At 49.7% G+C, this 12,170-nt stretch overlaps 1 protein-coding gene across 5 annotated transcripts; it reads right to left on the bottom strand.

The window, feature by feature from the left end:
- Positions 1–7,251: 7,251 nt before the first annotated feature.
- Positions 7,252–10,959, bottom strand: ZBTB25 (zinc finger and BTB domain containing 25). Of its 5 annotated transcripts, none has more exons than XM_088166316.1 (3): positions 10,823–10,959; positions 9,983–10,162; positions 7,252–8,838 (listed from the first exon to the last, which is right to left on the bottom strand). In XM_088166316.1, exons 2-3 carry the CDS (start codon positions 10,153–10,155, stop codon positions 7,701–7,703), a joined length of 1,311 nt encoding a protein of 436 aa, XP_088022442.1. In that variant the 5' UTR covers positions 10,156–10,162; positions 10,823–10,959; the 3' UTR covers positions 7,252–7,700. The 5 variants fall into 5 exon arrangements, with proteins under 5 accessions (XP_088022442.1, XP_088022443.1, XP_014726835.2 ...); XM_088166317.1 differs by lacking the exon at positions 10,823–10,959 and adding an exon at positions 10,240–10,557; XM_014871349.2 differs by lacking the exon at positions 10,823–10,959 and having other exon boundaries at positions 9,983–10,557.
- Positions 10,960–12,170: the final 1,211 nt, after the last annotated feature.

The following is a 12,170-nucleotide window of genomic DNA, read 5'->3' as shown; positions in this document are numbered from 1 at the left end:
GCACTTTCTATGAGAGATGAAATCGGTCCCACACCCTAACTGGTTTTTTTGCATAATGTCCTTCATGTAATTTCTTGAAACACTTTAAAACATACACAAAATACAAGGGAAAGAAGTTACACATTTTTAATAGTATTAATACTATTTTCTCTTTCAGGTTTATAGAACAAAATATAGTCTCATAACAGCTGCTAATGACTTAATTAAGACTCTCTACTCCTTCCTTATGATTATAGAGTAGAACATTAATAAAACATTCTTTCATAGAAGGAATGATAAATTTACTATTGTGAAAGAGTGCTGGGCCAGGGAACCTGTGAGGATGTGGCTGCCTGGCTGTGCCAGAGCACCAAAGGGTGGCCTGACTATAGGACCATCATCCTCACCAACAGCTAAAATAATCTGGAATTATCATAGAATCACAGGATCATTCAGGTTGGAAAAGACCTCTAAGATCACCATGGCCACCACTAAACCATGTCCCTACAGGTGCCACATGTGCATATTTTTAAATCCCTCCAGGGATGGTGACTCCACCACTGTCCTGGGCAGCCTGTTCCAATGCTGGACACTCCTCTCAGGGAAGATTTTTTTTCCTGATATCCAATCATTTTTATAGCCCCGTTCGGCTTGCTTCTGAGCTGTCTGGCTCCTTACCCTGGAATTCATTGCTTGCTGCCCTCTGAATTATGGAAGTGGTTCTTTTGCTCACCCCACAGCCTGTGCTGCTGCTTTTGTCCCACGTTTCCAGTGCTCTTCTCAGTGGGGACAAAATTCAGCTCTATATCCAACAAGTTCCCTATCCTTGCTTTGCTGTATCATTTTGAATATTTTCATCTCCCACAGCTTTTTTATGTTAGCAGCAAAGAAAAGGGTGTTTAAATAGTATAACTCATACCCAGAAAGGCTTCCAGGGGGATAAAAAGCTTTTCTGTTAAGTCAACACTGAGCCCAGCAGAAAACAAGTGTGTCCATTGAAAAGTTCCTTGTGGAAACTGCCAGTAGACAATGATGGCACAAACAAATATTGCATTTTCTTTCCTGCCCTGGGGCACCAGAAGTGGATTAGAAATGCACAGGGCTGGATCTCCAGCTGCTGAAGGTCATGGCAGCTCCTTAGGCTTAAAAGGACTGACTCTACAGCAGCCAGGAATCTGGTGTTTGAATCCAAGGTGCAATCCCTGCATAAATCATGGACATTCTCATGTGCAACATGTATAAAAGCAAAGATGTGGTTGTGGGGGGGTTGTTGTTTTTGTGGGGTTTGGGTTGGTTGGGGTTTTTTTTCACAGATGTATGTAAGAAATGGAGTAAATTCACAAAATACATTGGTTTGCACTTGGGATGGATGGATGGATGGATGGATGGAAGCAGACCCAAATGTTACAGGCAGTGAAGCCCTAATGTTTCCTATGTTATAGATAGAACATTTCAATATGAGTAACTCAAAATGAACTGCTCTAAGGAAACAGATTGATTTAAATAATTGCTTTAATATGATTTTACCTCTGCAGTTTATTTCCCAGAGAAATGGTTCTTGTCAGCTCTTGTTGGGTAGTACCAAAATAATGAAATACTTTTCATTTGCAAACAGACAAAATCTTAACATTAAATGTGACTTGAAAAAAAAAAAACTAACTAATCAGAGGATGTTATTTCTTACAGAGTTATTTAAGCTACAATATAGGTTGATGTTTTTTAGGAGGTACAGCTTTCATGTGTCTTTCTTTTTGCAGAGAATTTTGAAGAGTGCAGTTCTGTGCCAAATTATGGGATTTTTCTGCTGTGGGGTTAAAGTCCACTTAGCCAAAAAGTGGATTTCAGCAAAAATACCTAAATCCAGCGTTTTAAAGTAGGTTTTGTTATATAAAAACTGACAAGCAGGCTGGATACAAAAGGGAGGGAGATGGTAAAAAAACATATTTTGCAATTCAGATTGTTAAGATGAAAGTATCATCTGCAGCTTGAGCTGGCAGTCGCCCTGTCAGTCCTTAAGTTAGACCTCGCAGAGATTTGCCTTCCAAACCTCTTTAATCTGGAAGAGGTGACATCCCCCTACCAAGATGGGTGTTCCAGCAGGGTCCCTCCTGCAGGTACTGCTGTAAGGTCCTTTCCAATGCCAGGTCCTCACCGGTGCACGGACACACCGAGCATCACTTTGCCGTTGTCCCTGGGAGTAGATTTCGGTCTGGAGAGGGATGGATGTCATCCCTGCGCCCCAGCGCCACTCACTCGCGTCACATTTACTCTCTCTCAGTATTTGCCATTTTAATGAAGGCTCGAGGCCGCGGTGCCGCTGTCAGGGCTGAGCGCGGTGACAGCTCGGCATGACGGCAGCCTGGAGAGATGGCAGCTGGGTGGGAAGCGCAAGGACTGCGGCTCCTGCGGAGCTGCTGAGCATCCCCCGGGAAGGGGGAGCGGAGCGGCCCCGCTGCTGCCGGCAGCCCCCGCCGTTCTCTCCTGCCAAACCGCGCTGCGCGGAGGCGTCGGGCTCCGGCGCAGCCCAGACAGCCCGAAACCCAATTTGCATTCCATTTCCTAGCTGGAGCGAGGCAGGGGAGGCCGAGGCGCTGGGAGAATCCCGTCCCGAAGCTTCCTGCCGTGCGTGGGGCAGCCTGCGGGCAGCGGAGCGGGCTGGGGGCCCGGCTGGCGAGTGCGACAGGAACAACAGGAAGGCGCACCCCGATCATTAATTAGCGAGATGAGTAAGAGAATCACCCAAAGAGCCCGGTGGAGGATGCTCGGCCCTAATGACAGGCTGGGGCGCCTGCCCTGCTGGCTCCGGCGGTGCTGCGGGCGGCGGGGGCGAGCGCTGCCGGAGCGGGTCCCTCCCGGGATGGCTGCGGACAAACGGGTGGCGAGGAGCTCCGGGCGCCGCTCCCGGTGCTCCGGCCAGAGCCCGGCGAGGCTGCACGCCCACCGCTGGAGCCTGTCTCGATGGCTGACATCACTGTCTGCCCACCACGAGGTTCTTCTCCAGCATCCATCACCCCTCGATGGCTCGCCGCTCTGGTTTCCCTGCCCCAGTGCCTGTAACTTTATGTCCTAAAACCCATGGGTTGCAAATCCTAGGGATTGCCAGGAGGGACAGAGGGCTTTAGGCAGTGTTTGTGCCAGCAACAGGAGGATTCACATTGCTGCACTACCCTGTGCATCCCGGGAAGTACCCCAGGGCTGTCTGGAACCCCCAAAGCTTCCCAGGGCCATCTTCATCAGGTGAAACCCAGAGCAGCAGAGAAGGTTGAGATCTTTGCCCCACCTTTGCTCCAAGGGTGCAGCCTCTGGTTTAGAACAGTTGGTGGAGAACATTTCCTCTCGAAGGCTGCTTTTGAAGTTGTATCATTACTTTTTCTTAATGAAACATGCAAATCCTGTAGATGCTGCGATTGCATCCCAGGGAACTCAGTCTTGACACAGCTGTGGTTGTAAATATTTAACTGGCATGTAATTTAGGGCACATCCATCCTCATTATCTTTTCCCTCACGATTTCTTATTGCTCAGAATATATTTTCCTAGCGCTGGACTGCTGGGAAGCCCACTGTGTTGCAGTATTTTTTGGCAATCCTGGACAAGAGGGGAAGAGCCTGAGTTTTATAAAACAGGGAATCTGAAGATCATGGCAGAGCTATGGCACAACCTGCTTGGCTGATTGCTGTGGGAGGGCTTCCATAAGCCATGAAGTTTGGACACTGATAGCCCATGGTCCCATTCGATGATGCTGAATTGCATATACTGAGGTGACTACTGCAATTCTGAAGGCTTCACTTACACAAGATAAATACTTTCTGCCTCCAAAATAGCAGAAAGCTACTCAGTATCAGCATTACACTGAAGAAATGAAATGTCATGATAGCAGTATTTCATGGCCTTATTTTTAACTGTAATGCTCACTGCTTCAGGTTTACATCCCAACAGCAAATTTTATTTCCCTGTTCAACCTTCTCAGTGTGCACAAAAGCAAGATTCTCAGTAAAAAAAACAGACCCCACACAGCAAGGGGGAATAAATACACTTTTCTCCACACACTTTATTGCACCTTAAGAAGCCTTAGAAACACAGACCATGTTGGATCCAGCAGCATCAGAGCACTAAATATATTTCAAAATATTTCAAATTACCTATCTTGAAATTGTTCCTTATGCTCTGGTGGTTGAGCCAGTTAACATACAGTCAGCATTTTGGGGCCAGCACCCAGATACATGATGACAGGCACTGCTGCACTTAGTGGCATTTCAGAGGGTCACTTGAGCTGGCTGAGGAGTCTGCTCATGCTTAGGGGCTATGGCGGGGGGGGGTCTGAGCCCAAATCTTCCCATCTTCACATAAAATATGAGCTGCAGAGCCCACAGACAAGGCACTTCAATGACTGTGGTTCACCAGCTCAGTACCCCTAATGATGGGACCCCTCCAGAGCACAAGGCAAATCTCCAAGGATCCCCTGGATCCTCCACCCTTGAAATATTCCTGGTGCTTTCTTTGCCTAAGCCCATGTGTATCTATTAATCAATCACAGATATCTGGAAGGAATCACTAGTATAATTATTCTGCACACTGTGACAAAATTTTTAGGTTTTTATTAAAAAAAAAAATCAAACCCCAACAAGAAATGAGTATCTGTTAAATCCAGCTGTGCAAGTCAGGCAGATTTCCAAGCATGCACCGGCAAAAAGGTTAAGCACCCAGTAATTTGTGTCTTCCACATCCAGTAATAAAACTTCTCATTATTTATCCAGAAGCAGCTGCTGCCCTTGCTTAGAAAATGTAACTGCCCTGTAAAATTATTTTCTATTCATGAGACTTGGAGAGAATGATGTTTTTATGTTAACATAACTCGGAGCTGATGACTTCTGTCTCCGGCTTTTCCTGCTGCTTTAATTATAATAGAGCTTTAACACTTGCACTAGAAAACTGCTGAAAATGCATTTCTTGTATTGCAAATGATGCAAAAAAAAAAGCCTTTGGCAGATGTTTGATATCACAGATGTTCAGTCCCACAGAGGTTAACCAAAGTGCACCTCTTAAAGGGAGTGTGAGGGTAACAGAAAACAATCGTTTAAGTTGTATCTTTTCAAGGATACACAAGACATGAACACAGGCCTGGTTTATGTCTCATTTCGGCTTTGCAGGTGTGTTTGCAGTCAGTGCCATGGAGTCACTCCTACAGCACATACAGCTGAGTGACGTTTGGCTTTTACCCGACATCATAGCTTTTATAAAACTCCCTTTTTAATGGGCAAGAAGTGAACAAAACAGTCCAGCCCACGCACCAGAGGATGAGCAGCGTGTCCCAGAGATGCCTTGGGCACTGCTGCTTGCTGTCCCAATACTGAGCTCTATTACCACTACTCTGTTACCACTGCAGAGACATCAAGAGACTTTCAGTACCAATTACTTCACGCAATTTAGGCACCTATCTGACGATCCGAGGTGCTTATCTACAGACTGAATAGCAAATATTCAGTCCCTCTACAGCTCATCTCTACAGCTCCAGCCACCCCAGCAAATGCTTCTCTGTTTTTAAATTAAATGTAGGAAGCCGAGGGAAGCAAGCAGCACCCGGAGAAGCCAGCCCACGCAGTATAAGTGTCACATGCAAATAGGGAATGACCATAAAATACCTTTTTTTTTCCTTTTTTTTTAACCTGTCATATAGAAATAGAGGTCAGTGGAAGCCAGAGGGCATTTGCCCAGTTATGTGCAGCCTGTGCTGGATGTGATTTAGCTGATGCTACTAGGCTGGGAGAGAGGCAGAAGGCTCTCTTCTAGGAAATGCTTGGTGCGAATGGCTCCATGCTCAGATGCAGCATTCACAGGCCAAGGTGTCGGCTGGGTTCGGATTGTTTGCTTGTTTTTAAAGAAGAACTCTGCTTTTTTTAAGCAGAGTTCAAATGTGTTCACATCAGAGCAGCTTTAATGGGTACAGGCAGCAAAAGGAGCACTGGGGTTTGCAGGGAAGCACACCCCAAACCACAGCCTGCATTTTGCAACACCATCTCGGCAGGCTCAGGGACTGGTTGTTTTGCCCCTTTGTCTTGAAACACAATTTGGCAGCTCTCAGTGGCCCATCCATCCCCTGGAGTGTGCAGCTCCCTGCCCAGGGGAAGCAGACTTCAGATGGTCTTTTAATTCGGCAGTGATTTAATTGCAGCTCTTGCTCAAGGACAATATCAAAGACAGCTCAAGAGTCCCAACTACAAAGAGCTTTGGAGCAGGCATTCTGACAGCAAACTGTTCTCACCATTGTTCAGGCTCCCCCTTTCCAAAGGCTCCACCAGGACTGGCAGGAAGCCTCCAGTTTCTCAAAAACTGGGTAATGAGATTACGGGAGCAGCTCACGAGGCTTTTGCTCTGTGCTGTGGAAGAGACCTCAGCTCTCTAAGAACTCGGTGTGCCTCCTCAGGCCCTTCTGGTTAACAGCATCTCCGAGGGGTGAGCTGCAGCCCCTCTGGTGGGAAGCCTGGGATATTTCAGCTGAAAAACTAGAGAGGGACAAACGATGAATTCAAGAGGCATAGGTATAATTTTAACCTCTTCTTGGATATTACCCTTCAGATAACAAGTGATGATAAATGAAAAGCTGGATAGGGCTTTGAGCAACCTGTTCGAGTAGGAAGGTGTCCCTTGTCCATGGTAGGGGTGCTGCAACTAGATCATCTTTAATGTCCCTTCCAGCCCAAACCATTCTATGATTATATGAATGGCAAAAAACCTGCATGTTACCATTTCACAGTGGCTGTGAAAACAGAGAAAAAATAACACGCTGTGTATTTGTTCTGAGCAAATATACAGATTGTAATATTTAAGAATGTGTTTACTCCAAGCTGTTTATAAAGTCAGAAATCATTTTCACTCAGAAAATATGTGTGTGGCATTTAGTGCCATAAAGACTTAAGTTAGGGTATGTCTCCTCTCTAAGAAGAGAGGACATTCCTTTGCAGCTTTCCTTCCTCCCTGCAAAGAAAACAGTCCAATAATGGAATATAGTCCTAGAGAGGCATCAAAATCTGTCCTTGCTTATGCAGTAGTGGTGAATGAGGGAGGAGTAGGAAGGAGGAAAAACACATGCAAATCCCTGGAGTTTAAAAGTAAATTTAGAAGACAGATGAGGACTCCAGGGCTTGTCAAAATGAAGGTTGCCACCCCTACATCAACACTGCCAATTCCCTTGAAAAGAGCAGCCTTATGGCTCCTGCAAATATTTATGCAGAGATTTATTAACTGCAGTTACATGAACAACATGAACTTCAGGATTCATCTCCTTAAGATATTTATTTTCATTAAAAACAAACTGTTCGGGAAACACAATATGTATTTCCCTCTACACTTCCATCCATCTGGTTTCAGAAGAGCAATTCTATGGGACACAAACAGTCCTAGGCACCACACAGAGTACTAGACAATGTTTAAACCTCACACCCAGCAATACAGCCTTAACTCCAGTAAAGCAGAGTAGGACTAAATTCACATTCAGGAAAAACATAACTGAGTTACACGGAGGCTTCCAGGAAGGACTTAGATGGGAATTAGCTCAAGTTTAAAAGTTAGAGAAGTAAAAAAAGCAAGTACACAAATCAAAGTACACAGTCCTTCACAGTTGTCTCAGCGGTGAGGGGAATGGTGGCTCAAGAAAATCAGCTGCACAGAGCTCCCTAGGTGGAGAATGCCAAAACATCCAGTTTCAGCATCTGAAGGGGGAGAATTACTCTACCAGGATCGTATCAACACTTTCTTGGATGAGATCTGACTCCAGTATACATTCATCTAAATGGTCTTGGGACAAGCTGGAGCTCTTACCCACGCTCTCGCTGTCACAGTAAGGGTGGAACCTGGGGGTGGCGGGGCTCTCCAGCCGCTGGCAGCGGCCGTACTTGTGCTGCTTCCCTCTGTGAGTGTACATGTGCTCCAGCAGCTGGCTCTTCCGGAAAAACGTGCGGCCGCACACGGTGCAGCTGATCTTTCTCTTCCTTGAGAAAGAAAAGTTACAGTTCAACTCCACCGGCTCATGGTCCTTGGAGATAAGGGAGAGCTGCCCGATCTGCAGAGGCTCCAGGTCGCTGCAGCTCGGGTGCTCCAGCTGATGCTCATCCTCCTTGAGGAGGAAGGCTCCGAGGCGATGGCCGTCCCCAGGCTCCCTGTCCTCAGCCAGAGGCTGCACCTCTCCCAGGTCGCTGCTCTCCAGGATGGAGGCGGGCACGCCGAAGGGCAGCGAGCCCGAGACGTGCGTGTGCAGGTGCTGCCGCAGCCCCTCGCGCGACTCGAAGCGCTCCCCGCAGTAGTGGCACAGGTGCACCCGGAGGTTGCCCTTGGCAAAGATGGGGCTCGCTACCTCCGGAGAGGGAGGCGTGCAGCTCTGGGACACCACGGGCTCCGAGTCGCACCTCTCCTGCTTTATGGAAACTGAGAGCTTCGGGCGCTCCTCCGCCGGCTTGGCCAGAGCCGCGGGCTGGGCCGAGGGGCGAGCGACCTGCTGGTCCAGGGGGCCGTCGTCCAGGCCGATGGCAAGGGACAGCTGCAGCTGGGGGTGATCGCCCTGGGCCGCAGCCCTGCTCCCCGCCTTGGGCAGGCTCTCCTTCGCTCCCAGGCGCTCCTTTGCCAGCTTGTGTGCCGTAGAGATCTGGATCCCGTACAGGTTGGAGGACTGGACCGGCTCTGGGGAGAAGGCCTGGTTCATCTCGATGGCGATGTGCGAGAGGTGGTCTGCGTGCAGAAAGCGGATGCCCTCCTCCAGTCGGCTCTGGCTGACAGTCTGCTTTGGCCCTTTCCCAGTGTACATGATATGTAACAAGTAACTAAATATGTCAGGCTGGATGTCTGTAGGCTGAATTTTTATGCACTCGCTGAAACAAAAGAGATGATTAAGTACATACAGGGATCCAAATCCTGATCCATTACCTGCCCATTTGTTGTGAGAGTGCTTTTACAAGCAGCACTCCCTGCCAAGCCCTGCAGAAGTACAGAAGCTCTGTTTGCAAAGCCAAGTGCCTGAGCCTGCGTTTATCCCTGTGATTCTGAAGACCACGTGCACAACTGCAGCTGAGGCTGGTGCAAGTGACCAGCGCTGGCCACCCTGTCCCTCCCATGCACAGCCAGCTGCAGCCACACGGCACCGCAGTGATGCCATGCAAGCTGAGCATCACTAGTGTGTGCCACCCCATTTATTTAAGTAATAAATTCAGCTGCCAGTACTGTGTAATCTTTATGAGCATTGCACTTAAGTGTCAGCAAACAGCATCCACAGTGAAAAGCAGTTAACTCCTCTCACTTCCAGCCAAGGGGCGATGCAGCCGATTCTAAAGATTATCTTGCAGAGCTGCTGGAGGCCACGACCCTCAGAAAGGAAGGGAATGAAGAAGGGTTTAACCCATCATAAACAGCCAGCCCCAGGTCAGAGACCTGACCTTGCCACTGCTGTTGTTATACCTGCAGAACCACTCCTGACCAGGTGAAGCATGTGAACAACAGCTTGAAATGAATTGATGATCTCAGTCTCAGCCCTTATCTGCAAGAGCCTGAAGCACACAACTGTGATAAGGCCACAGCTTCTCGATTGTTTCAAGCCTGTGTATCCTGCCAGAAAGGATACTCTCACCCAGCAAGCTTGACTACAACCTAAGGCAAAGTACTGGACATATTGCACATGGGCTGGAGGTATCAGGATATCCCTGGATTCCAAATCTGCAAGGTTCTCACGGCAGGAAGATGGTGGTACTTACATGCTTTATTTATCTGGCCGCACAAATGTCTCATCTCCAAAATGCGGGTGTGATGCTGCCATATGCTGATTAATAAAGTGGTCTTAAAGGGCAGCACGTTCTGGACTGGGATTGTTAAGAGAGCCAAGGCCTGTGCTGGGTTAGGAAAATAAACTCAGGCCATCTAACATCCCCACTTATACTCTTTTAGACTTCATACCTTTAGAAAGAAGAAAAAGCAGAATCTTGGGAGTGGTAAAAGGACATGACAAGAGCTGTGTGTTCTTACCTCGTCTGATGAATAAATATCATCTTAAAATAGTTTGAAAAAGCAGCGAGCACCGCTCTGTGGGCTTTGAAGTAAACATCTCCAATGGCAACTGTGCAGTCACACAGAAAGCCAAACTCCCGCTGCATGTTCAGCTGCTGGAGGAGGAGGACGCTGTGGCCGGTGGTATCCATGGTGTGCCTGGGAGCAAGGGAACAAGATGTTCATCTCATTGAGAAATCAGAGAGCTCCCAAAGGCTCAAATGTTCACTTCTCACCACCGAAACGAGATGGACGTCTGGCATGGAGCCTCTTCCCTCCTCCAGATGGTCCCTGCACCTCAATTTAACAGTTTGTCCTCCCGATACCACCGCTGGGGCTCAAACCCCCGACCAATGAGCCCAAGACCTCTCGGGGACTTTTCCATCTGCCAGCTACACTCAGAGATGCTTCTCCCACTGATTAACTACGCTCCTTGGGGTGTCAGCGCTAACTTTAAACGTGGCTCGCGTTTTCCCTGTGACCTGAGGGTTCTTTCTGCTGCCCGGAGCGGCGGCGGGGGCCCGGGGGAGCGGGGCCGAGCGGGGCTGAGCGCGGCGGCTCCGGCACAGAGGAGCGCTGTGCGCCCAACAAAGCCCCCATTGTGAGGGCCGAGCCGCCCTCGCCCCGCCCCGCCCCGCCAGCGGCCCCTGCGCAAATAAACGCTGATATTTGCTATTGTTTCCGCAGAAAATTATTGAGGGGATGGAGACACGACACGCAGCGGGAGGCGGTGAAGGCAGCCTCCCCGAGGCGCGGGCCCTGCGCGCTCCCTCCCTCCCGGCCCGGCCCGCGGCTCCCCGCGCCCGCGCAGCCGCTTACCCGCGCGGAAGCGCTGCCACCGCCCGCCCCCGCGGCCCGCCCGGCGGATGGGGTGGGCGCTGCCCCCCCGCGCTTCCTGCCGGGCCGGGCAGCGATGGGCAGGGATGGGCAGGGATGGGCTTCTCCCGGGAAACGCGAGCGCGGCCCCTGCGCGGCCCTGGCGCTGCGGTGGGCGCGGCCCGTGCGCGGTTAGGGCGGCCCTGCCTCGCCTGTGTGAGGGAGGGAAAGAGCGGGTGCACCCCCGTGGGGGATTCTTTTGGGAGGGTGCGTGTTTTCCCGTGCGTTGCCAAAGGCATCGCCCTGGGCTGGGGGGCTTGGCTTCTTCGTCGCCCACTGGCGGAGTGTGGTGTGCTGAGCGCCTCAGCTCTCGGCATGAAGTGGGTGAGGGGTGTGGGGGGTTTTTTCTTGGTTTGCGTTGGGGTTTTTTTTGTTGTTTTTTTGTTTTGTTTTTTTTTTAAAGGAGCTTCCCTGGTCTGGCCGCTCGTGATAATGGATGAGAAGATACGATCTGGCTTCCTCACCAATGTCTGCGGCCTCTGTGCTGCTTTAAGCACCGCGAGTCCTCGGGACGCACCATTGCTCTGCCAGGCCTCCTCCAGCCGCTCGGTGATGTTAAACCAGGGGTTATTTTAGGTGAGAGCAGCTGTGCCGGGTGAGGTGCCAGGCAGAGGAGGAGGCGCTGGCGGCACTGCCATCCTCACCGCGATTGCCTGGCCACCAGCAGCCCCTCCCGAGGGTCCCCTGAGCCGCACCCCTCGCTCTGGCACTCTGTACAACATCTGAGTGGTCCTTCCGATGAATCTTACCAAGTTGCGTCCTGAACCTGTTCAAACCCCCAGTCCATACAGCGTCCTGCTGCCACCAGGTTAATTCGATGCTCACACGTTGTTTTTCCAGCTGGAAAAGGCAGTGAAAAATCACTATTTGAGTTCTTTTGTCATGACTTTGGTGCAGTTTCCAGGATCTATCACACCCACCTCCTTCATGGCATTTCTGCTGACTCAGGGCCTCTGCAGAAGATGTTCGGTGCCTCGGATCATCCCTCTTGGTTTCCTCTCAGCATCTGATAGTTTGTAGTCCATTTTCTTATTGCATCCCCATAACTGCAATTCTTGAATATTTTTAAGGCAAGGTATTCCCCCGGCCACCAGAATGCATCAGCTTGTGGGGCTGTTTCCAGGCAGCCTGAGCCTGGGTGCATGATGAAGATGGGCTGAGACAGAGTGTAGGCTCCAAAGCATTTTCATCCATGGGTTTGCTGCTTATCCCACTGACCAGCACAGCTTTATCTTTTCCGTTGCCTTGATGTTTTATTTCTTCTGTTTTAAATATAAAGCTCACAGGACTT

Source organism: Sturnus vulgaris, chromosome 6, assembly GCF_052056855.1.
Source record: "Sturnus vulgaris isolate bStuVul1 chromosome 6, bStuVul1.hap1, whole genome shotgun sequence".
Classification (NCBI taxonomy): domain Eukaryota; kingdom Metazoa; phylum Chordata; class Aves; order Passeriformes; family Sturnidae; genus Sturnus; species Sturnus vulgaris.
Note: the sequence above shows the minus strand (reverse complement) of the source record. Positions and strands in the feature narration are given on the sequence as shown.

Excerpts from the sequence above, each read along its gene's own strand:
- ZBTB25 (XM_088166316.1), bottom strand. The coding sequence starts at position 10,155 with ATGGATACCACCGGCCACAGCGTCCTCCTCCTCCAGCAGCTGAACATG. Across the intron at positions 8,839-9,982 it reads ATATTTATTCATCAGACGAG|CGAGTGCATAAAAATTCAGC; the intron begins GTAAGAACACAC and ends CTTTTGTTTCAG.